General features: G+C 41.8%; 1 protein-coding gene across 2 annotated transcripts in view; it reads right to left on the reverse strand.

Annotated features, from left to right (window-relative positions):
- Nucleotides 1-923: 923 nt before the first annotated feature.
- Nucleotides 924-25,492, reverse strand: part of LOC311047491 (protein Wnt-7b) — a 70,027-nt gene continuing 45,458 nt past the window's right edge. For both annotated transcript variants that reach the window (XM_084060223.1, XM_084060222.1), the window contains exons 3-4: nt 14,509-14,780; nt 924-3,050 (exon numbers count right to left, since the gene is read on the reverse strand). In XM_084060223.1, coding sequence (XP_083916349.1) covers nt 2,577-3,050; nt 14,509-14,780 — 746 coding nt within the window. In that variant the 3' untranslated portion in view covers nt 924-2,576. The remainder of the gene's footprint in view (nt 3,051-14,508; nt 14,781-25,492) is intronic.

The raw sequence follows: 25,492 nt of genomic DNA on the forward strand, positions 1-25,492 counted from the left end.
ATTGGGTGTCACATTACTGCTCCGTGTGTATATGTAGAGTACAGTATGTGTGTGTAGTTGTTATTGGCGGCCCGTATCCATTCAGTTGTGGGAAAGCGTAGTTTTGCAGATGTTTTTTCCAAAAAAAATGAATGAATCAATATAACCCATTAAGACCTGGAACGCATCTGTGTCACTTTTTGATTTGAGCTAAAAAGCATTATTTTATACTTTGGCTATTCAAAAATAGCAGATCTACAAGCTCATAGCGCGGCACCGAGTGCCGTGCTACGAGCTTGTAGATCTGCTATTTCTGAAAAATCGTGAAAATGTGTGCAAATATTTGAATATGTTGTTTTAAAGCGAACATTTGTTCTCAAATCTTTGCTTCTGGGGGTCCCTGGAACAAAATATTTTGAGATGGGGGTCGGCGGCCATATACATATTATTTTGGGGGTCCTTGACATGAAAATGTTTGAGCACCACTGATATAGAAACATACGTTTTTTCAGAATACTGGGAGTCAAATGGGAGTTTTTTTTATTTTAATTCTCATACCGTTGTAAGTTGTGTCTGAATAGAAAAGAAAAAATCAGTGCAGCACTTTGACAACACGTCCAGCAACATATCAGTTTCAGGGGTGAACCACTTTCATCCTTGTTTGGGTGACACTTTAAAAAAAAAAAGTTAAGCAATTGTTTTTTTTTAATAAATACAATTTCATAAACAACAAAAATAGCATTCTACAAGCTCACGTGTCGTGATGCAACACATTGTGAGCAGTGGTGGAAAAAAAGTACTCTGTTTTACTGAAGTAAAAGTACCAATGCTGCAATATACTGTAGAAATACTCTTGTTACAAGTAAAAGTCCAGAATTAAAAATTTACTTGAGTAAAAGTACAAAAGTATTTGCATCAAAATATACTTAAAGTACCAAAAGTAAAAGTACTAAAATATTTGTAAATAGCGGATCTACAAGCTCACAGATGCGACGCGTTGTGAGCTTGTAGATCGGCTATTTTCAAATAGCCTACATGTAGGTATAAAACAGGGCTAAAGTGGTTAATGTAGGTTTTATAATGTAATAATCTATATCTGAAAAGTAACTAGTAACTAAAGTTTTCAAATAATTGTAGTGGAGTAAAAGTACAATATTTGCCTCTGAGATGTAGTGGAGTCGAAGTAAAAGTATTGGATATTGGAAAGACTCAAGTAAAGTACAAATACCTCAACATTTTACTTAGTTACTTTCCACCACTGGTTGTGAGCTTGTAGATTGGCTATACTTGTTCTTTTTGTTTTTGTTTCTTTTATAGGGCTTAAGTGGTTAATGAATTGAGAGAAGGACCTCCGGTTAAAATGGGTTTCCTTGTTGCTACTGTCTATTTACTGAAAATGCCAAAATGTGTCCCAAACAGATGTGTCTGTTTGGGCGGCGTAAAGGACCGCAAAACAAAAGCTACCGCTACAGTAAGGCTGAACCAAGACCATTTGAACGTTGAAGTACATTGTAACGATGATGAATTGTCGTCAACACACCAGTAGCAATGAAACCACTATATATTTTGTCTATTTTTCTTTCTTTCTTTTTTTTTCTTCTTTTTTTTTTTTAGAAAAGGGGAATTGTTTTGGGGGGCAGCATTTTCTATAACACACACATCTTTCAGTCAGCTTCTAAAAAGTATTTTTTCGTTTACCTTACACTTAGTACAAAAAAAAAGACATCTCTACCCGTTAGTGCTTTGTTTTTTTAAGATACTATAACATAAATAAACAATTTATTTTCAGTGTTCAAACAGACAGTTCCAGTGTGACTGGAAAGCTAACATGCTCCACCATTATTCCAGTTGGCAGCAGAGGGCCTTATAGCGAACAGAACTCTCCACTCGGCTTTTGGCGTGCCCCCCCTCCCCCCGCAAGGGGCGCACCATACAAAGTGTTCTTCATTTCTAACAGACTTCCAAACATAGGACCTGGCCAATGTGAGGGAGGGTCAAACACTCACTTCTGTCTCCCGCCCCCCCACCACACCACTTTAGTGGAAATAAGACAAAGCTCTTTAAAGTTTTTACTCTCTCACTCTCTCTCCAACGGCCCCTCAACAGTCTGTCATTTTGACCACCTCACAGGTCCATGTCTTTACTTTCTCCATGCAAGAGTCTCTTGCGACGTAAAGAACTACAATTCCCAGAGTGCAAAGCACAGTTCCCCGTCCGAGGGCACCATACGTTTTGTTTTCCTTGTAGTCCCAACTTCACCACGAAACGCGTCAGTACGTCGCGAGCACACGTCTCTTGTGGGTCGGTAAAGTTCTGGGGGTATTTATCTACTGATATTTAGCCTTTTTTTTCTCCTTTCCGTACTTTCTCAAAAGCAAAATATAGATTCTCGCTGTGCAAAACAATGCCACGAAGAGCCCGATAGTGTAAATTCCATTCCTTTGCTTCTCAAAAAAACCTTCTCACCGTTCCAGGAGACAAAGGATTTCGATTCGCTCCGTCTTGGGGGGGGGGGGTCGTTCCTCGTTACTGATAAAGTCCCTTGGGGTTCCCGCGTTATCCCAAGGTTCTCCGAGTCGTCCTCGCTTTTATTTATTTTATTTGCAGGTAAACACCTCCGTCCGCTCGCTACACGTGTTGCACTTGACGAAGCAGCACCACTGGAACTTGCAGTTGCACTGCCACACCTTGGTGTACTGGTGCGTGTTGTAGCCGCGGCCGCAGCACATGAGGTCGCAGCCGTCCGTGTGCAGCGACGTGCGGTTGCAGAGGCGCCCCTGCGTGCCCACGCTGCCCGTGGCGGCGTCCTCCTCGCAGTAGTTGGGCGACTTCTCGATGTAGACCAGGTCGGTCTCCATGGGCTTGCGGTACGTCTGCTTGACCTTGAGGTGCGTGGGCTGCCGCAGGCGGCTGGCGCGCACCACCTCCACGTGCACGGCCTCGCCGTACTTGTCCTTGAGCGCGTAGCCGATCTCGCGGAACTTGGGGAGCGTCGTCCAGCACGTCTTGGTGGTGCAGGAGCCCGAGACGCCGTGGCACTTGCACTCCAGTTTCATCCGCTCTTCTAGGACCTGTGTGTGGAGGAGAGAGGGAGGGAGGGGGGGGGGGGGTGGGGGGGAAGAGGGAGACGGCAGGTCTTTAGTAGGGCTGTCAAAAACATTCACAGGGCAGATATCGTTGCTGTCGGGGCAGAAACCGGCTAACTCTATTTAGACCAGTGGTTTTCAACCTTTTTCGTGTCAAGGACCCCCAACTTCACACATATTAGCCCAGGGACCCCCATTTGAAGAGATATGCCACTGACTCAACCGTTTTGATTTCTTTGGGGTCCCAATCGACACTGAAGTATCATCATCAGTGTTCATGTAACTCTGAGAGTGTACAAATGGAACCAAATGGACCCGTTAGGGTCCATTTGGTTCCATTTGTACACTCTCAGAGTTACAGACACACAAAGGTCAATTTGGTTCCTAACTATTCATTTGTCTGGGGACCCCCTGGAACCCCCTCAAGGACCACTGGTGGTCCCCGGACCACTGGTTGAGAACCACTGATTTAGACGCTTTTGCATTTTTTCAATAAATCAGTGCTATTGAACACTCTTTACGTCTATGTGTGTTGGTAAAAGAGAAATTGTACCAATAAAAAGTATTAAAACGCGCTTCTGACAAAAGCAGCTAACTCCATTGGATCCTCACAACGTTCTGCTAAACCAGCTAAGTCCACCAAAGGGGGGTGGAGTTAGCTGGTTTTGCTGACTCCAGGCTCCACCCCCTTTTGACCTCCAACCTCGTTGTGAGCTTGGAGGTCCATTCAGCTGTTCTTATCAATGATGAGCAAAACCTCCTGACTCCATTTCTGTTTTGTTTTTGTCATTTCCTGAGAAATTCACATTTTGGAGTTAGCTGGTCTCTGCCCGACACCAGCTAACTTTTTTGTTTGTTTGTTTTTGTCAGTGATTGTAAAACATTTTCATGCCAAAGGGACTACCAAATTGATATGGAATTTGGCCACGTACCCCCATAAGAGAAGATTTGTGTTGTAAAATTAAATGTAGTACAGATTTCTACAACTGTCTACTGTAGGTGGAGAGTCTGATGTCATTCTCACCACATTGTCTTCATAATCGGTGAAATAATAGTGAGATTAATCTGTTTATCATTTTCGCTGCGGAACTCCCCTGGGGGGGGGGGGGGTCCGCGCGGACGAACCCCTACTTTGAGAAGCACTGTTTGAGATCACCGTTAAGGCCAGCAGAGAGACACTAACTTACACGGTCACAATGGATTCCGTGACTGAACTCGGGGGGGCATGTAACAGGAACACCCAGTGAATCATTTGATCCCTTTCATGTGCGGAAGGCCTGCGTCTGACAAGTGATCTTTAAGAGGGGAATCCGGTCACATCGGACTAATTGGTAACAGAGCGGAGACTTTTGATGGACACGCTTTAAGTAAATGTTTCCATGCGTCCGTCAGAAGGAACCCGGGTTCCTTTACCCAGGCATTCGTTGCGGTTTTTAGCTCCATACATTTCTTTTTTTTGGGGGGGGGAGGGGGGAGTTCTCCTTTTTGAATCAACATCCGAGACGTAGATTGTCAGTTGACCCTGGCCTTTATGTTACTTAGAGAGAAGGAGGGGGGGGGGACTCATGTTTTTTCAATCAAAATGTCCCCAAATGGAGGACCCCCTCCTGACCACAGAATGCATGGATGCTAAGGTTCCATTTGTAAAACAGGAAAAAAAAAAAAAAAAACTGAGAGGGGGGGGCTTAACCACTCTTAAGCTATACTTCTCTGTAAGACAAATGGTGAAAATAGCCCATAGATCTGTTTTCTTTTTTTCCCCTTTTTTATATTGCCCATAGATAGGGACACCATGGTGCTTTGACACTCAATTTTCAATTCAATGTTTTTATTGTGATATTATTTCACATAAATATCAAACATATCAGATAGTCTACATTTATCCAAAAGGAAACGCATTTAATTCAGTCTGAGACCATAGAAGCAGGGGATAAAAACACATCCCTATCGGACATAAAAATGAATGCCCAGGGGATGGGGGGATATCAAAAGCAGAGGCATGCCCCCCCATCCCCCCCCCCCCAGCAAATCCAACCCCTGCTAATGAGCAACGTTTGTATGTTATTTATTTATTTGGTTTCTTGTGTCTGATAGAAATGATGACTAGTAGCGCTGTGACGAGGGCCAGCTGCCAGGAAAGAAAGCTTCACTGGAAAAATGCCCTGTGCCAACCAAAAAACTGTACATTTCATGCAACAAGTACACAGCAATGTCTGCGCCTTTCCTTTAATTGGGTTAACCCCTTAAGACCGGGAAACGCATCTGTGTGTCATTTTAAGATATGTTTGGGCTATTCAAAAATAGCAGATCTGCAAGCTCATAGCGTGGCACCGAAAAAAATCGTGAACATTTTGTGCAAATCTTTGAATGTGAATATTTTTTTTGAATGTAAATATTTTTAACTCTGTTACAACTTCTGGGGGGTCCCTGGAACAAAATACTTTGAGATGGGGGGTCCACGGCCAAATACATATCATTTTGGGTGGTCCTTGACATGAAAAAGTTTGAGAACCACTGATATTATAGCAACATACTGTATGTTTTTTTTATTTAGAAGACATTAGAATCTCCCAGAAGCAAAGATTTGAGTTTTTTTTTAAAAACACTTTAAAAAAACATACATATTCCGATTAAGATTTGCACAAATGTTCACGATTTTTCAAAAATATCAGATTGAGCTTGTACATCTGCTATTTTTTAATAGCCAAAGAAATCTTTAAAAAAATGACACGGACTCTTTCCCGGTCTAAAGGGGTTAAGGGAGTCATGTACGGGCCATTTAGAGAGGTGTTAATGTGGCCCATTCTAACCCCATCCCCCACTTTCCTCTGTTCCTCTGCCCACCAAAATAGTTAAGACACATAAAAACGGAGGATATCGTTGTATTTTTGAGGTTTTTGAGTTTTTCCTCCCACGGTACACAAGGGGATTGCCTCAGTCTTTGACACTTTAATGTTTGTGGACACTGCTACAATATTTCCCAGATGCCCCGGGGGGATTTAGGGCGGCTCAGGGTAGAGGTTTGCCCTCAGACGACTGGAGATGGAAGACGCTAAAGTTCAAAATAAAGACCCTGCGGAGCTAATTGGACCATAAGATTAAGACTTTCTTCAGCGAGATTAAATATGTCCGTAATGAGTGCTTGGCCTAGTATACAGTATGTGCCTGAATCCATTATAACGGTGGTTCTCAGCAAGTGGTCCGTGGACCACCAGTGGTCCTTGAGGGGGTTCCAGGGGGTCCCCAGCTAAATGATAGATATTTAGGAACCAAATGGACCCTTATCATAAGGGTCTTATGTGTCTAAAGTGTACAAATGGTCCATTTGGTTCCATTTGTACACTCTCTGAGTTAAATTAACATTGATTTTACAATAAAAATTGGGGCCCCAGAGATAGAAATGCCATTAAATGGGGGTCCGTAGCCCAAATGCATGTCAAACTGGGGCATCCTTGAAATTAAAATGGTAGAGAATCACTGCTACAACCGTAAAAATCTTCTCTTATGGGGGTCCCTGGTATATCTTTTCAAATGGGGCTCCGCAGGCTAATGAAATTTGGGGGTCCTTTACATGAAAAGGGTTGAAAACCACTGCATTATAACAATGTAATGTTGTGAAGGCCTTTTTCTTTCTTTTTTTTAGAGTAACATAAAGTACGCTACAGTGGCATTCATCAAACTCATGGCCTCTTCAGTCTCTTTTAGACTCTACTGATCCAGATGTAAATAGTTAATGGTGGACTCTCTGTTGTGGGGTGTAGCTTGATATCGTCTCTGTCGGGTGGAAACCTCATATACCAAAAACTGTTACTTTTCACCATTCAAATTCAAAAGTATCAAAAGTATCAGATCTACAAGCTCGAAACGTGACGCTTCGCGCCACGTTTCGGGCTTGTAGATCTGATACTTTTGTCTGACGATGTAGTGTGATCAATTTGGTTCCTGTAACTGTCAATCTGGGGACCCCCTCACTGATAAAGGGGGGGACCAAGGGGTCCTTGATATCGATAGTTAGTGCAATTCAGACCAACTGTAACGGTATATGGTTATTATATGCGATGGATATTTATTTTTTCCCTCTTACATCGGTGTGTGTTTTTGGGAAGTTAGAGAGAATGACAGAATAAGATTTTTTTACCAGTAACTGCATTTCTTTTCTCCCCTGCATGTCCCCTGACACATATAGCCGCTGGCACCAGTCAACCCTGTTAGAATTTCACATATGCACGCTCTGGTCCACTTCACTGAAGTCCGTCACTCTGCACTCCCTGCTAGTGTTTGACCCTCAGAATGTAAATGCTGCCTTTCTGCGGCCTGAATGTGCTGAACTAACAAGGGCTCGGTGGCTTAGGAAACATCGCTTCCTAGAAGTGTTGGACGGCGGTACCGTGCCGTTGTTCTATTAATCCAATAAGACCGGGAACGCACCAGTGACATTTTTTTTGTTTTCTTTGGCTATTAGAAAATAGCAGATATACGAGCTTGTATTTTTGAAAAATCATGAGCATTTGTGCAAATCGTTTAAGCGAACATGTTTAACTCAAATCTTTGCTTCTGGGGGATTCTACAAATGTCTTCTAAATCCCAAACAGTTTTTTGAAAAAACTTACGATAACTTATGAAACTTATAATATCAGTGGTTCTCAAAATTCTTTCATGTCCAGGACCCCCAAAATTATACGTATTTGGCCGCGGACCCCCCATCTCAAAATCCCCAGAAGCAAAGATTTGAGTTAAAAATGTTCGCTTTAGAAATATACATATATTAAAAGATTTGCACAAAATGTTTCCAAAAATAGCAGATATACAAGCTCATAGAGCGCGCTATGAGCTTGTAGATCTGCTATTTTTGAATAGCCAAAGGAATCTAAAAAATGACACACAGATGCGTTCCCGGTCTTAATGGGTTAACACAATATTAATGTGGCACTTAAAGAATTCAACCCCAAAAAAAAAGGTCTCCTGTGATACAACCACACGTCCGTTTCCACTTAATAAGCCCCCCCCCCCCCCCCCCCTCCAAAACAAAGGGCGGTATTCAGTCACCATGTGCTCGAAAACGCTGTTAGACGCTCATAAACCCGAACGTTCAATTTAAATAAATAACGTCCTCTTCACTCAAAAAAAGAAAGAAAAAGGAAATAGTCATCTCCCATGTATATGGGCGTGCTGAAGTGAAAACAAACTTTTTTTTCTTTGGTGTGATGCTGACCTTAAAGCCTTTCTAAAGAACACAAGGCTCTATATAGAGCTCCATGCCAACATCTGTTCCCTAAAGGAACATGTCAGCGGCATGCCACACATGGTGCAAACACTGTGGTTTGGACTTTTATTTGCAGGCCCCAGTTATTAATCAGACGACCATCTTTCTGTTGATGACTGTTATCTAGTCTGGTGGTTCTCAAACGTGTTTGGCCCAGGGAGAACACTTTTGAACATATTGAAAGATGATATGGTTCGAATTTTTGCCGGTGCATTGTTCCAATCAGAGGTGGGCTTTAAACATAAAGGCTTTCTTGCCTAATGATTTGGAGACTGAAAGAACCGAAAAATAAGGCTGTATAGAGTGCCTTGACTGGTAGTTGGTAGAGGATGGTTCTAGAAGTTTGAGATATTGAGGATAGGTGAAATGTATACATTTGAAAATAAACTGTAACCAGTGCAGTGGTGTAAAGTAACTAAGTACATTTACTTAAGTACTGTACTTGAGTAAAATGTTGAGGTATTTGTACTTGAGTATTTCCAATTTTAAAAACTTTTACTTCTACTTCACTACATCTCAGAGGCAAATATTGTACTTTTACTATTTATTTTGAAAGTTTAGTTAATAGTTATTTTGCAGATATAAATTATTACATTATAAAACATACATTAACCACTTTAGCCCTATTTTATACCTAGGCTATTTGAAAATAGCAGATCTACAAGCTGTAGATCTGCTATTTTCAAACATTTTAGTACTTTTACTTTTGGTACTTTAAGTACATTTTCGATATCAATATTTTTGTAATTTTGCTCAAGTAACAGAGTACTTCTACATTGCAGTATTGATACTTTTACTTAAGTAAAACATTTGAGTACTTTTCCCACCACTGAACCAGTGACACTGTCTTCTTATTGTGGGAGAGAGCAACTGAAGATTAAGATCAAACATTGTACAGTGATGCGTTGTAAAAGGACAACCTAGGATATATTTTGCAAAGTTTGATAGTATTAAGACAAAGGTCAGATTGGTTTTGCATGAGGCTTGATACACAATACATCGGCATAATGACAGAGAATGTAAAATAGTTTCTAGAGCGATAGGGAACACCAATCCTGAGGTTAAATGTTCTTATAACGTGATCGATATGACATGTACAGTAAATGACAGTTCGGCATCAAGCTACAGGCCCAAGTATTTGGCATGTTCAACTCTTTTCTCTATATTCAAATTCCAAAACAGCAAAAGTAGCAGATCTACAAGCTCTTCGCAGCCACGTTTCGAGCTTGTAGATCTGCTACTTTTGATGCCTTTGTGTGAGCTGTAAGTAGGACGTTAATTTATGAAAAAAAATACACACAAAGTTAGAATATGGAGATTTCTGCCTGACAACAACAATATATTTTTCACATCTCCAAATTATATTGGAATCAGACCTTTTGAAAAACCTCCTAATCCCCAGAAAGAGGTGCCAGTTCTGGCTTGGAACAGGACAACATGGCACGCTAACGTTGGCATAGGCCCCTGTGTGTGTGTGTGTGTGTGTGTGTGTGTGTGTGTGTGTGTGTGTGTGTGTGTGTGTGTGTGTGTGTGTGTGTGTGTGTGTGTGTGTGTGTGTGTGTGTGTGTGTGTGTGTGTGTGTGCGTGTGTGCGTGTGCGTGTTAACACCGCCATTGCGGTTCCGCTTTCACACTTTGAAAGGACGCAGTCGAATGGCAGCGACATGTTTTTGGTACGGCGTGGCGAGGACTGCAATAATATCCTGTTCCTGGACTTGACACCCTTCATAATTCCATGAACAGAACCAGAGGGGTCGTGGGGGTTTGTGTGGGGTGTGGGAGGCCGGGGGTGGCAAACCACCCCTTTACTGGCAAAGGCCACGTTTTCCCCCAGTGTACCACCATGGGTTATTAATTAGCAGTGGTGGGAAAAAGTACTCAAATTCTTTACTCAAGTCAAAGTACCAATACTATATAGAAATACTCTGTTACAAGTGAAAGTCCAGAATTCTAAATTTACTTGAGTAAAAGTACAAAAGTATTGGTATCAAAATGTACTTAAAGTACCAAAAGTAAAAGTACAAATGTACAAAAAAAATGCTTGTAGATTGGCTGTAAAAGCCAATCTACAAGCTCACAATGTGTCGCATCACGACGCATTGTGAGCTTGTAGATTGCTTGTAGATTGTTTCAAAATAGCCAAGGTATAAAATAGGGCTAAAGAGGTTAATGTATGTTTTATAATATAATAATTTATATCTGAAAAGTAACTAGTAACTAAAGTTTTCAAAACATTGTAGTGGAGTAAAATTTGCCTCTGAGATGTAGTGGAGTAGAAGTAAAAGTACTGAAAATTGTAAATACTCCAGTAAAGTCAAAATACCTCAAAATTGTAGTTAAGTACAGTACTTGAGTACACGTACTTAGTTTCTTTACACCACTGGGGGGGCAGGGGTGGCAAACCTCCCCTTTACTGGCAAAGGCCACGTTTTCCCACGTTTTCGCACCATGGGTTATTAATAATTAGATCCATTTGTCACCAAAGGTTCATGTATTCTCTTCTTGTCACGCCTCTCTCTTCCTTCGCTGTCAACGATCGTGAAATTTCACTTGACGATTAATTGTCACAGACTAGTTGTTACGATCATTTATATAATTGTGTCTTGGGGGATTGAACATTGGAACACATAAATAAAAATAACATGTTTGTTTTGCCTTTTAGGGCTTTGTAAACAAAAAGTGCAGACATGCTAATAAATAACTACGTTCTACAAAGCCTTTACTGGAAATGACCGGCAATGACTGGTACCAATAATCTAAATAAATAATGTACTAATAATGTACAAAACTATGGGCATATTTAATCGTTTAAGACTTTCAAAACAATATAAGAAATTGGTGGAAATAGCCGATCTACACGCACGCTCACGACGCGTCCCATCGCGTGTAAATCTGCAATTTCCACAATTGTTTCAAAAGGTGTGTAAATAAATGTATTTTAAAAAGATGAATGGTAGCGATTGTGATGATTATGCAAAATCATCGCGATTATCTCATATAATTGCGATGAGGCGATTATGTTATAATTGTCACAGGCCTACCCCTCTCTCTCTTTCTCTCTCTCTCGCTCTCTTCTCTCTCTCTCTCTCTCTCAAACTCCCTCTTCGCTGGCCCTCCGACATGCTCACTCAACCCTACCGACCCAGAATGCACCTGGTCTTCAACCTCCCTAAAGCATTGGTTCTCAAATTGGGTCCCAGGGGTCCTTGGTGGGGGGTACCAGGAGGGGGGGTCCCCAGCAAAATTAGTTAATATAGTGTTTTATCATTATAACGCCCAAACCACACCACCTATGCATAATGTAACAGGTACCACAGGTGTTTTAGGGATAAGGCTGGTGTCCGACGGGAACGCCCCTTGCGCAATGCTAAATCCCCAAATAGTGGGTTTAGAAACTTCGGCCGAAAATAGGGCCCTAACCCTTATACCCATGTGGCTGGTTAAGTCCAGCCCTACAGTAATAATAGACATGAAAGTTATGTAATATATATTCAATATTCAATAATGTTTTTAAAGCAATTTTTACTCAAATCTTTGCTTCTGGGGATTCTACAAATGTCTTTTTGAAAAAAAGTATGTTGCTGTGGTTCTCAAACTTTTTTCATGTCAAGGACCCCCAAAATGATATGCATTTGTGAGAGGACCCCCCCCAATCTCAAAATATGTTCTTCCAGGAACCCTCAGAAGCAAAGTTTTGAGTTAAAAATCTATGTATATATATTCAAGGATTTGCACACATTTTCACTAATTTCTTTCAAAAATAGCCAAAGAAATCTAAAGTAACAGAGATGCATTCCCGGATTGAATGGGTTAAAGACCTCCTTTCACGCTGTTTCAAAGATCTCACAGCGTGGGACTTGCATGGCCTGACAAAACCTTTCAGTCATGAGATTTCAATTTAGCTATAATCAGCGAGATCATCTAACACAGGGCCGCCAGTCCCTCCCTTCCATGTTGACACCCAGGCCAACGCTCCCCAGCGTCTGTTTCCCTTTTCATGTTTGGGTTTTGTTGACGAGGCTCCATGCAATCTGCTCTGATGTTAGACATTGTAAGTCACTCTTAGCCCACTCAATCCGTGAACGCATCTGTGTCACTTTCAGATTTATTTGGCTATTAAAAAATAGCAGATCTACAAGCTAGTAGATCTGCAAATCTTTGAATATATATATATATTTTTTTTTTAAGCAAACATTTTTTAACTAAAATGCTTCTGGGGATTCTACAAATGTCTTCTAAATCCTAACAGTTATTATTGTATTTACTGTATATATCAGTGGTTCTCAAACTTTTTCATGTCACGGACCCCCAAAATGATATGTATTTGGTCACGGACCCCCATCTCAAAATATTTTGTTCCAGGGACCCCCAGAAGCAAAGATTTGAGTTACAAAGGTTCACTTTAAAAATATATATATTCAAAGATTTGCACACATTTTCACCATTTTTCAAAAATAGCAGATCTACAAGCTCATAGGCTATGAGCTTGTATATCTGCTGAATAGCCCAAAGAAATCAAAAAATGACACAGATGCGTTCCAGGATCGAATGGGTTAGATAAGCGTGTCTGATAAATGTCTACCAATGTAAATGATCTCTTCATGTTACTGCCATTAATCTTCCGCTCCGGGGATGACGAAGAGCAGACAAACACGTCCGCGGTGACGTTGCCAACACACGACGCCTTTTCGGTGTCGGGGGGGGGGATGAAAAGGACACCCCGCTAGGATGGAAATAAAATCTGCAAACGCGGTGATCAATCAGGCAGTGATTCAGCCACCCCTACTAGGACCCTCGGGAGACCCCATGCGTGTGAGAGCATCTCGAGACACTTTGCGTTTGCATAATCGTTAATGTCCCCCACAACGTAGAAACGCACACACGCAGACGCGCGCGCATACACACACACACACACACACACACACACACACACACACACACACACACACACACACAAGTGTGACATAGTTGTCACAGCAGTGGTTATCACATCAAATAAAAAAATGGCAAAAGTCTACAACAGGGGTTCTCAAACTTTTTTATACCACGACACGACCCCATATTATGAGGGATTTTTTTTTGGCGACCCCATCTCTTTGGCTTCTGCCATTTACAGTGTTAATCAACAAAATAGGTACAGCTGGTCAGGCTTATATAACAACCCCTGTCTGACTAGGCTACTGCAAGGGTGTACTCAATGAACACTAATTGCATTCATCACAGTCCCCTTCAGGTTGGTCGCGACTTTTTTTTTTCCTGTTTCTCTCTCTCTCAAAAAAAAAAACTTCTGTTTTGTTTGCCAATGCGAGATCCCAACGGCACCTTCCCGCGACCCCACTTTGGGTCGCCACCCATAGTTTGAGACTACAAGCTCAAAACGCTTTGCGCCGCTTGTAGACCTGCTACGTGTGATGCTTTTAGAATATGGAGATAAGAGGTTTCTGCCCGACTGCAAAGATATGTTACTCAAACATAATAAGGAATATTAATACCAAAGAACACAACGAATGATGAAAAGGGAGGGACGTGTCTGGCATCACACAGACTTAACCACTCTCAACCTGGCCAACATAGCAGATGCACTCACAACAAGCTCACAACAAGCTCACAGCAAGCTCACAACGCGTCACCCTGCGACGCGTTGTGAGCTCGTCAATCGGCTATACCTTCCCCACAATAACAGAAAACGGAAAGCACACTAGTACAGAGCCCTGAGGGACACCGGTCAACAGTGGTGGAAAAAGTAATTTTCGGAATTCAACATTTACTTGAGTAAAAGTACAAAACTATTGGTATCAAAATGTACATATAAAGTACTACAAGTAGAAAGTAGGTTACTCATTTATGCAGATATGTCCCATTTCACAAGTTTTCAAATGTATAAAAATCATTTGAAAATAGCAGATCTACAAGCTTACAATGCATCGCATCACGACGCATTGTGAGCTTGTAGATCTGCTGTTTTCAAATGGCAAAAATGTATATAGGGCTGAAGTGGTTAATGTATGTTTCGTAATAATAATCCAAATCTACAGTAACTAGTAACTGAAGTTGTCAAAAGATTGTAGTGGAGTAAAAGTATAATAGTTGCCTTTGAAAACTGGAAATACTCCAGTAAAGTAAAAAAAATACCTCAAAATTGTATAGGTAAATTGAAGGTAAAGAAAGTTTTTTTGTTTACCTTCCTCCCCGCCTCGTTGTTGTGCAGGTTCATCAGGCGCCGCGGCGTCTTCTTGATCTCGCGGGCGTCCACGAAGCGCTTGGAGAACTCGAGGCCGTACTTGATGTCGGCCGAGCAGCCGCCCCACTTCCAGCCCTCCTCCTGGTTGTAGTAGCCCTGCTTCTCGCGGTCGCAGCCGCACTGCGACAGGTTGCCCTGGCTGCACGCCGCCGTGATGGCGTGGGCCACGCCGGCCGCCGTGATGGCATAGGTGAACGCCGCTTCCCGGCTGCCTGGGGGGAAGAGGTATACCAGAGAGAGAGGGTTCAGGAATACTGCAGTTATAGGGCTGGTTTGGTGATATATAGGCAAAATCGTATATTGTATGTTGTATGTTGTACATGGGGAACTGGCGGCTCGGGGGCCACAAGCTGCCCCATCTTCACTTAATGCGGCCCACAGGAATGCTGATATATTATTGATTTCGGCTGTTACGATTCCAAACATGCAAACATGACCCGCTTTAATTACTTCAATCTATATTAGTAGCTTGATGACTAGTAGGATTCCAATTCAAAAAATATAGCTGCAAGCAGCAATTAGCGGTTTCGAGAATAATGGCAGACTGGCAGACTGTGACAAGAGTGGCAGACTGGCAGACTGGCAGACTTTGACAGACTGGCAGACTGGCAGACTGGCAGACTTTGACAGAGTGGCAGACTGGCAGACTGGCAGACTGTGACAGAGTGGCAGACTGGCAGACTGGCAGACTGTGACAGACTGTGGCAGACTGGCAGACTGGCAGACAGACAGACTATGGCAGACTGGCAGACTGGCAGACAGACAGACAGACAGTGACAGAGTGGCAGACTGGCAGACTGTGACAGACTGGCAGACTGGCAGACTGTGACAGAGTGGCAGACAGACAAACAGACAGACTGTGACAGTGGCAGACTGGCAGACAGACAGACAGTGACAGAGTGGCAGACTGGCAGACTGGCAGACAGACAGACTGTGGCAGACTGGCAGACTGGCAGATAGACAGACAGACAGTGACAGAGTGGCAGACTGGCAGACAGACAGACAGACTGTGACAGAGTGGCAGACTGGCAGACAGACAGACAGACAGACAGTGACAGAGTGGCAGACTGGCAGACAGACAGACAGTGACAGAGTGGCAGACAGACAGACTGTGACAGAGTGACAGAGTGACAGACTGGCAGACAGACAGTGACAGAGTGGCAGACTGGCAGACAGTGACAGAGTGGCAGACAGGCAGAGAGAGAGAGAGAGAGAGAGAGAGAGAGAGAGAGAGAGAGAGAGAGAGAGAGAGAGAGAGCGAGAGAGCGCAAAGTGCACATGTCTGAATTAACAGGGTCATGTTTTGTATAATGCAATTTAAATGTAAACTGTGACGAGTGGGGTTTGAACCGTGGACCTTTGGCACATGAGACTAACACTGTATTGATCAAGCTATTCAATCCACAGCCTTGGTCAGTGAGAAGGGAGAATCCAACAAAACAAAACAAAAGAGGGAATGAAGTACATCATACATTGAAAACGACTACTCTCAATAGGCGTTTCATTTAACAATTGCATGTTTATTCATTGATACAGTCATGTTGTGTGCAATGCAATTGAGTTGAGGTCTGCATGAGGTGAGATTTGAACCGGCGACCCTCTGGTATCAAGACAGATGATTAAGCCATTGGGCCAACAGACCCGAACTGATGAAAAGGGAGTTCACACACATGACACACTTTCACGCAAATTGCTCAGAAATAGTGGATTTAAATGTTTTTCAAACTGCTCAAAATTGCAGACAATCTAAGGGCGGAGTTTACTGGTTAACAATTGCACATGCATTCATTGATACAGTCATGTTGTGTGCAATGCAATTATAATGAATTCTACATGACGTAGGATTCGAACCAGGAACCCTGTGGTTTCAAGGCAGATGATTAAGCCATTGGGCCAACAGACCTGTACTAGTGAAAAGGGAGTTCACACACATGACACACTTTCACGCAAATTGCTCAGAAATCCTTGGTTTAAATGTTTTTCAAACTGCTCAATATATTTCGGAATGGAAACTAGTGGAAAATAGTCGATCTACAAGCTCACAACGCGTTGCTATCTAAAAAGGTGTGAGATTGTAGATCGGCTATTTTCACAAGAAAGTATGTCATACATAAAAAACAATTACTCTCAAAAGCATTTCGTGTTATTGTCTAAACATTGCACATGTCTGAATTAACAGGGTCATGTTTTGTACAATGCAATTTAAATGTGAACTGTAATAAGTGGGATTTGAACCAGGGACCTTCGGCACATGAGACTCACACTCTACCGGTGGAGCTATCCAATACACAGCCTTAGACAGTGAAAAGGGAGAATCCAACAAAACAAAACAAAAGCGCGAATGAAGTACGTCATACATTGAAAATAACTACTTTCAAGTATGCATTTCTCGTCATCTTTAACAATTGCACATGTATTCATTGATATAGTCATGTTGTGTGCAATGCAATTATAATTAAGTCTACCTGAGGTGGGATTCGAACCGGCTACCCTATGGTTTCAAGGCAGATGATTAAGCGATCAAGCTATTGAACCAACACACCTGAACCTGTGAAAAAGGGCCTCAAACATGTATTTGACACAGTTTCATGCAAATTGCTCAGAAATCCTGGATTTAAATGTTTTTCAAACTGCTCAAAATTGCAGACAATCTAAGGGCAGAGCTTACTGGTCAAAGTGATACATGTGTTCCTCATGAGTCAAGGCACATGTGTAAGCAGGTTTAACGGCTGTCGGCCAAACGAGGCATGACTTTTGCCTGTTTAAAGTTTGCATTTTCAAAAAATTGCTATAGCGCCCCCCTTTGACCAATTGGAGTAAGATTGGTTTCAGTGATACTTGGAAGGACCCTCTACAATATTGCAAAGTGTCAAACAAATGTGAGTCTGCATGTATGTGTTAGGGGCAGATGAAAAATTAAAATAAAGCTGCAATTTTCATTGGCTTATAAAAGCTTAACGTTTTCACTTATGGAAAATCCGCTTGGTTACGTCTGTCGGCATTGGTCCAAAGTTCATGTGTATACAGTTTCGTACAGATTGCTCATAAATCCCAGGAGGAGTAGGATTTTTACTGCTTTTTACTGCTTTTCATAGAATTCGAAATGGTGGGAGATCTAAAGGTCAGAGGTCAAAAGTCAAACAGTGAAAGTTGTTAGGCATGAGGAGACGCATGTGTGTATCGAAGTTTCATGGCTGTAGGTCGAACAGGGCATGAGCTGTACCTGTTCAAAGTTGGCATTTTCAATTGAGTGCTACAGCGCCACCCTTTGGCCAATGGTTGTGAGTTTCGGGTTTTCGCCGTTTGGCATAGCCCTCTACCATATTGCCGAATTTCATAAGAAGTGACCAGGCGGTTAGGCCAGAACTGGCAAAAACGGCGGAAGAATAATAATGAAAGTGTAGAGATGTAATAGGGTTCGAAGCCTGATAGGCTCTCGAAACCTAATGAAGTACATCATACATTGAAAACAAGTACTCTCAATAAGCGTTTCATTTAACAATTGCATGTTTATTCATTGATACAGTCATGTTGTGTGTAATGCAATTGAGTTGAGGTCTGCATGAGGTGAGATTTGAACCGGCGACGCTCTGGTATCAAGGCAGATGATTAAGCCATTGGGCCAACAGACCCGAACTGATGAAAAGGGAGTTCACACACATGACACACTTTCACGCAAATTGCTCAGAAATACTGGATTTAAATGTTTTTCAAACTGCTCAAAATTGCAGACAATCTAAGGGCGGAGTTTACTGGTTAACAATTGCACATGCATTCATTGATACAGTCATGTTGTGTGCAATGCAATTATAATGAATTCTACATGACGTGGGATTCGAACCAGGAACCCTGTGGTTTCAAGGCAGATGATTAAGCCATTGGGCCAACAGACCTGTACTAGTGAAAAGGGAGTTCACACACATGACACACTTTCACGCAAATTGCTCAGAAATCCTTGGTTTAAATGTTTTTCAAACTGCTCAATATATTTCGGAATGGAAACTAGTGGAAAATAGTCGATCTACAAGCTCACAACGCGTTGCTATCTAGAAAGGTGTGAGATTGTAGATCGGCTATTTTCACAAGAAAGTATGTCATACATAAAAAAAAACTACTCTCAAAAGCATTTCGTGTTATTGTCTAAACATTGCACTTGTCTGAATTAACAGGGTCATGTTTTGTACAATGCAATTTAAATGTGAACTGTAATAAGTGGGATTCGAACCAGGGACCTTCGGCACATGAGACTCACACTCTACTGGTGGAGCTATCCAATACACAGCCTTAGACAGTGAAAAGGGAGAATCCAACAAAACAAAACAAAAGCGCGAATGAAGTACGTCATACATTGAAAAGAACTACTTTCATGTATGCATTTCTCGTCATCTTTAACAATTGCACATGTATTCATTGGTATAGTCATGTTGTGTGCAATGCAATTATAATTAAGTCTACCTGAGGTGGGATTCGAACCGGCTACCCTATGGTTTCAAGGCAGATGATTAAGCGATCAAGCTATTGAACCAACACACCTGAACCTGTGAAAAAGGGCCTCAAACATGTATTTGACACAGTTTCATGCAAATTGCTCAGAAATCCTGGATTTAAATGTTTTTCAAACTGCTCAAAATTGCAGACAATCTAAGGGCAGAGCTTACTGGTCAAAGTGATACATGTGTTCCTCATGAGTCAAGGCACATGTGTAAGCAGGTTTAACGGCTGTCGGCCAAACGAGGCATGACTTTTGCCTGTTTAAAGTTTGCATTTTCAAAAAATTGCTATAGCGCCCCCCTTTGACCAATTGGAGTAAGATTGGTTTCAGTGATACTTGGAAGGACCCTCTACAATATTGCAAAGTGTCAAACAAATGTGAGTCTGCATGTATGTGTTAGGGGCAGATGAATAATTTAAAAAAAGCTGCAATTTTCATTGGCTTATAAAAGCTTAACGTTTTCACTTATGGAAAATCCGCTAAGTTACGTTTGTCGGCATTGGTCCAAAGTTCATGTGTATACAGTTTCGTACAGATTGCTCATAAATCCCAGGAGAAGTGATTTTTTTACTGCTTTTTACTGCTTTTCATAGAATTCGAAATGGTGGGAGATCTAAAGGTCAGAGGTCAAAAGTCAAACAGTGAAAGTTGTTAGGCATGAGGAGACGCATGTGTGTATCGAAGTTTCATGGCTGTAGGTCGAACAGGGCATGAGCTGTACCTGTTCAAAGTTGGCATATTTCAATTGAGTGCTACAGCGCCACCCTTTGGCCAATGGTTGTGAGTTTCGGGTTTTCGCCGTTTGGCATAGCCCTCTACCATATTGCCGAATTTCATAAGAAGTGACCAGGCGGTTAGGCCAGAACTGGCAAAACCGGCGGAAGATCATGAAAGTGTACAGATGTAATAAGGCTTCGAGCCTATTGGCCTCGAAACCTTAATAACAAAACAAAATCAGGATTCCAATTCAAAAATAGCAAAAATAGTAGATCTACAAGCTTGCAAAATTAATGACCAGATGTACACTTTTGTACACTGGTCTCTCTCTCTCTCTCTCTCTCTCGCTCTCTCTCGACCACAAATATACACGTATCTGTGTGATAACCCAAATGTGGTTATTGCACACTTTTGACAAAGACAAGTAATGGAGACGGGGATATTTTACAGTAATAAACATTCTTGTCCAATATGACATCATTCAGTGCACTGAAACGGTAAACCGGGAATTGAATTATTATGCATTTAATCCTTTATTTAACCAGCATAAATCACATTGAGATATCCATCTCTTGTTCAAGTGTCAGAAAAGCTCCGCTTCAGACTCATACAGACACGAACATTCACACCTGGCTTGGGAGCTGACCAGTACAACCACAGTCTACTACTGTTGTACTGGGAGCTGACCAGTACAACCACAGTCTAATACTGGTATACTGCAGCAGCTCCACTGGAGCAGATGTATTCATTATTTAATAATTATAAATACATATGAAATAAAACAAAATAGAACAATTTGTAAAGCATCCTTTACTGCATTATGTTCTGTAAAAAAAAGTATTCATATCGCTATTCCATAGGGCAAAATACAGTGCATGCCCAATACCAATACTGATACATCTGTGACAGAACAATGTCTTGAAAAAGTGACACAAAAATCCCAAATCCACTCATCCAGATGAAAGACACCAGCACCACATCTTCCAGCCAGCCCTGTGCTCTCCTTTGATCGCTGGCCTGCACCTTGGTAGTAATGTGGGCTCTATGTTCTGATTAGCTGTGTCCCTGGGCCCATATGGTAGCCACACATGCACTGTTACAATTTACAATTTAGGCATTTATCAGACAGTCTTAACCAGAGTGACTTACAATAGGCTCTATGCACAGCAGCCATATTGTAAGACATTCACAGGTGTTACCAATGATACTAATGAAGGCTCTGTTCCATTCTGTTCAGACGGAGTCGGGGTGCTGATATTGTGCATGTTGGCTCACTGGAAACACTCCCAAATGGCCCTTTACGGGTGTGTAACTCTGAGGGTGTACAAATGGAACCAAATGGACCCTTACGGGTCCATTTGGTTCCATTTGTACACTCTCACAGTTATGGGGGTCGTGGAAAACTGAAATTCAAAAATCTGAGAACTACTGTGCTACACTAAATGGAACAGAGCCTTCATTAGTATCACTGGTAACACCTGTGAAGGAAGCGATAATATGGCTTCTGTGCATAGAGCCCACACACACACACACACACACACACACACACACACACACACACACACACACACACACACCAAATGCAGAGAGACAGTGTAGTGCCTCATTAAACTATAGGATCACGAGTAAAACCAAGAACCTATGGCATCAGTCTAAAACAATGCTATCAAAATAATAATCTATACATTGAAACTAAATGCCCAAGGACTCAGGGGTCCTTGGGGAGGTTCCAGGGGGTTCCCAGCAAAAGTAGTTAACATAGCATCACAATCATTTTAACCACTTTATCCATTTATATGTTGGCTATTCAAAGACAGCAGATCTACAAAGCTCTTATATCTTGCTTGTATATCTGCCAATTTTGAAAATAATTGAAAAATATCGTAAATAAATATCGGACATTTTTTGAATAATTTAGAATTTCTAACACAAATCTTCTCTTCTGGGGGTCCCTGGCACAGAAGATTTTCAGATGGGTGTCCGCTGGCCAAATACAATACATTTCAATACATTCAATTTGGGGGTCCTTGACATGAAGAAGTTTGAGAAACCACTGGTCTAAAATAACCAAAATGTTAACATAGGCTCTATGCACAGCAGCCATATTGGAAGGAAATTGGGCCTCTTCCTTACTTCCTTCACAGGTGTTACCAATGATACTAATGAAGGCTCTGTTCCATTCTGGTCAAACAGAGTCAGAGTGCTGATATTGTGCATGTTGGCTCACTGGAAACACTAGTGGGTCTCAAAGTGTGGTCCAGGGACCCTCATGGTTCCTTGAGGGGGTGTAACTCTGAGAGTGTACAAATGGAACCAAATGGACCCTCCCGGGTCCATTTGGTTCCATTTCTATACTTTCAGAGTTATGGGGGTCCTTGAAATTAAAGTGTGAGAACCACTGTGCTACACTAAATGGAACAGAGCCTTCATTAGTATCATTGGTAACACCTGTGAAGGAAGGCGTTGGGAGGTGTTTGGGACTACAGTACACTGCATCCCTGGGTCCAGACGGCCAGCACACAGTGCAGTCTATGGGATCACAGAGCGGGGAGGAGGAGAGCCCGTCTAGGTGCTCTGTCCAAAGTGCTGAATTCCTTTGCAGGAGCACCTTGGTGCAGCTGGCCACCATCAAAACACAGCTGGGGTCTCGCTCGCTCGCTCGCTCTCTCTCTCTCTCTCTCTCTCTCTCTCTCTCTCTCTCTCTCTCTCTCTCTCGCAGTGGTTCTCAAGCTTTTTCATGTCAAGAACCCCCAAAGTTATATGTATTTGGCTGCGGACCCCCCCCCCCCCCCATTTAAAAAATATTTTATGCATGAGATTTGGCGTAGAGGGGAAAAAAAGAATGGGACCAGGTACGGACCCCTGGAGGACACTGGTAAACTACAGGGTTTAAGTGGATAAAAGCATTGGACACGGGGAGAACATGCAAACTCCACACAGAGAGGCCCTTTCACCAACCCCACCTAGTCTTCTTAAATTGTTTAGTCTTAGTCTAGTCGACTAATATCAAAATCTTAGTCTTTTAGTCTTAGTCTTACTCAACAAAATGAACACTGCCAGACAGTGTGTCGCGGGTTCGACTCCCAAACCCGACGAACTTTCCCGCGTGTCACTCCCCTTATCTCTCTCCTTATGTCCTGTCAGTCTACTACTGTAATCTATCAATAAAAGGCTAAAATATCTTTAAAATGTTCTCATTTGCAGTCGTGCTTTGGGGACGTTTTGGAACTCAAACTTTAAAGGAGTCAGTCTCTTACCGGGTAAACGGTTCAAAAGACTTCACACAGGCAACAAAAAAATATATATATACATTTTGGGAACTCCCTTTGAAGTATCGTACAGTACACTAACGCTCCCCACGAGCGACTCACACAGCTGCGATTGTTTGAAACGATCAAGTGTACAGATTTTGCCCACATTTCAGCCTGGTGTCTGCCCACTTGAAGAGGACCGTTTTACACCCAACGCTTCAGAGTCTCGTCTTGTACTGACGTCACGCCGGACTTTGATGCCGTTTGTTCAAAGCTGTCATCGTCATGTCTTCAGCGTGCAGCGACAGCCTGAGAACATTGTTCGTTGCCACACTGAAGACAATATGGCTGACAGCGGGAAGCTATAGTCTTTGGTAGCTCAAGTGTTCTGTGTTTCATAGCTCACTGCTGGAGCTTGACCCGATGTAAAGTATTATAACACTGAACCGTACTGACAGCCACACACTGGGTTTGTGTTAGCTCAGTTTGTATTGGATGTTATCGGTGGTGTAACGTAACAGTGCACATGTACTTAAGTACAATTTTGAGGTATTGTTTTACTTTACTGGAGTATTTCCAATTTTCAGTACTTTTACTTCTACTACTCTCAGAGGCAAATATTGTACTTTTACTCCACTATAATTATTTGAAAACTTTAGTTACTAGTTACTTTGCAGATATAAATGATTACATTATAAAACATACATTAAAGGGTTAGTTCAGATTTTTTGAGTATTTTCTGTAGGAAATACTTACCATTAATATAGTGGTTGCAAAGGTATTAATTGATTGCCCGAGTCCCGTGGTCAGAGTTATGGTCCGTTTCTGATAAATATGAAGTAGTTCCGGTAGATTAGTAGATTTGGTGGGGGCCGCTCATTAAAAATAAATAAATTAAAAAAACTAACGTCATTTGTATTGTTGACCTATTTCTACCATATAGAGCAGGTTTCGTTCAATTTCGACCCCTCTGTCACATGGTACTAATGTTTGTGTCCAGAATCACTGCGCCGCGGCAGCCTACTCACGCACAAAATATATGACACAAAAAATAGTACCATGTGACAGAGGGGTCGAAATTGAACGAAACCTGCTCTATATGGTAGAAATAGGTCAACAATACAAATGACGCTAATTTTTTAACTTTATTTATTTTTAATGAGCGGCCCCCACCAAATCTACTAATCTACCGGAACTACATTCATATTTATCAGAAACGGACCATAACTCTGACCACGGGACTCGGGCAATCAATTAATACCTTTGCAAGCACTACATTAATGGTAAGTATTTCCTACAGAAAATACTCAAAAAATCTGAACTAACCCTTTAACCACTTTAGCCCTATTTTATAACTAGGCTATTTGAAAATAGCCGATCTACAAGCTCGACGCGCTGTGAGCTTGTAGATCTGCTATTGTCCCTGCACACCACTTTGAGAACCAGTGGAATAAGTTAAACATTTAAATGCTCTCTCAGTGATGAATGCTATCAGCAGACCCTTGGTGAGTCCTTTGTTCAAGGACTTGTAACTTTGTGGTATACATGGAAAAAAAGGTCACTTTACACCCAAAAATAAGTTCTAATGTTAAACAGCCATGTACCTAAATACCTTCTGTCTCGCGCCGACACAAAACCAGGAATAATATTTCCAAAACGAGTAAATTGGAGGGAAACTGTTTACGTTTTTCCCACAGCAAATTACAACAAATTCAGTGGAAATTATAGGGGGAACCAAAACACAGAAAGGCCTCAGACATGGGAGAAGGTACACAGTGAAAGGCCCATGTCATTTTGCCCGACCAAACAAACTTTTAACAATTTTGAAAGTTACTAGACGTAAAATCACTGCTTATTTTACCTTGTTTTACAGGCACAAACACTGTGGTTAGATAGAGTGAAGGCTGCTGGTTGCGAGTTGGAGCGCGGCCTGGCCATGACTACAGTGCTCTAGGGTAGGAAAGTCACTCTTGGTGTACTTTTTTTTCGCCTTCCTTAAACTGATTTAGTGGTGTATTTTTCTACATTTATGAGGCAATTTACATTAATGCGATAATTGTGGCTTTCGGCCGATTCACAGTAATTTGCGTTTTGTATCCCAGTCTTGCCCTCTTTTCCAGGCTTTTTTTTTCTTTTTCTTTTTTTTATATATCCATAATTTAAATTTCGGCAGAGATTTTTATGAACTTCCACGGGCATTTCTTTCTGCCCCAAGAAAGACCCACTTAATTTCCTATCCTGGCACCGCAGCGGAGCGAATCGACGCTGTCAGGGGGGAAAAGCTCGTATGTCCAAAAAGCGTTACTTTTGCTGGAAATGGAGAAAAAGAACCTGCGTTCCAATGGACCCAATGTAGTTATTATTTAGTCACAAGCTCTTCTTAATACTTTTCATTGGTTAAATATGTTATAACACCCGCAAACACACTTAATAACCACTTTCACTTTTGATTATATTTATCTAA

The sequence above is a fragment of the Gymnoscopelus microlampas genome, assembly GCF_963454915.1.
Source record: "Gymnoscopelus microlampas genome assembly, chromosome: 6".
Lineage (NCBI taxonomy): Eukaryota > Metazoa > Chordata > Actinopteri > Myctophiformes > Myctophidae > Gymnoscopelus > Gymnoscopelus microlampas.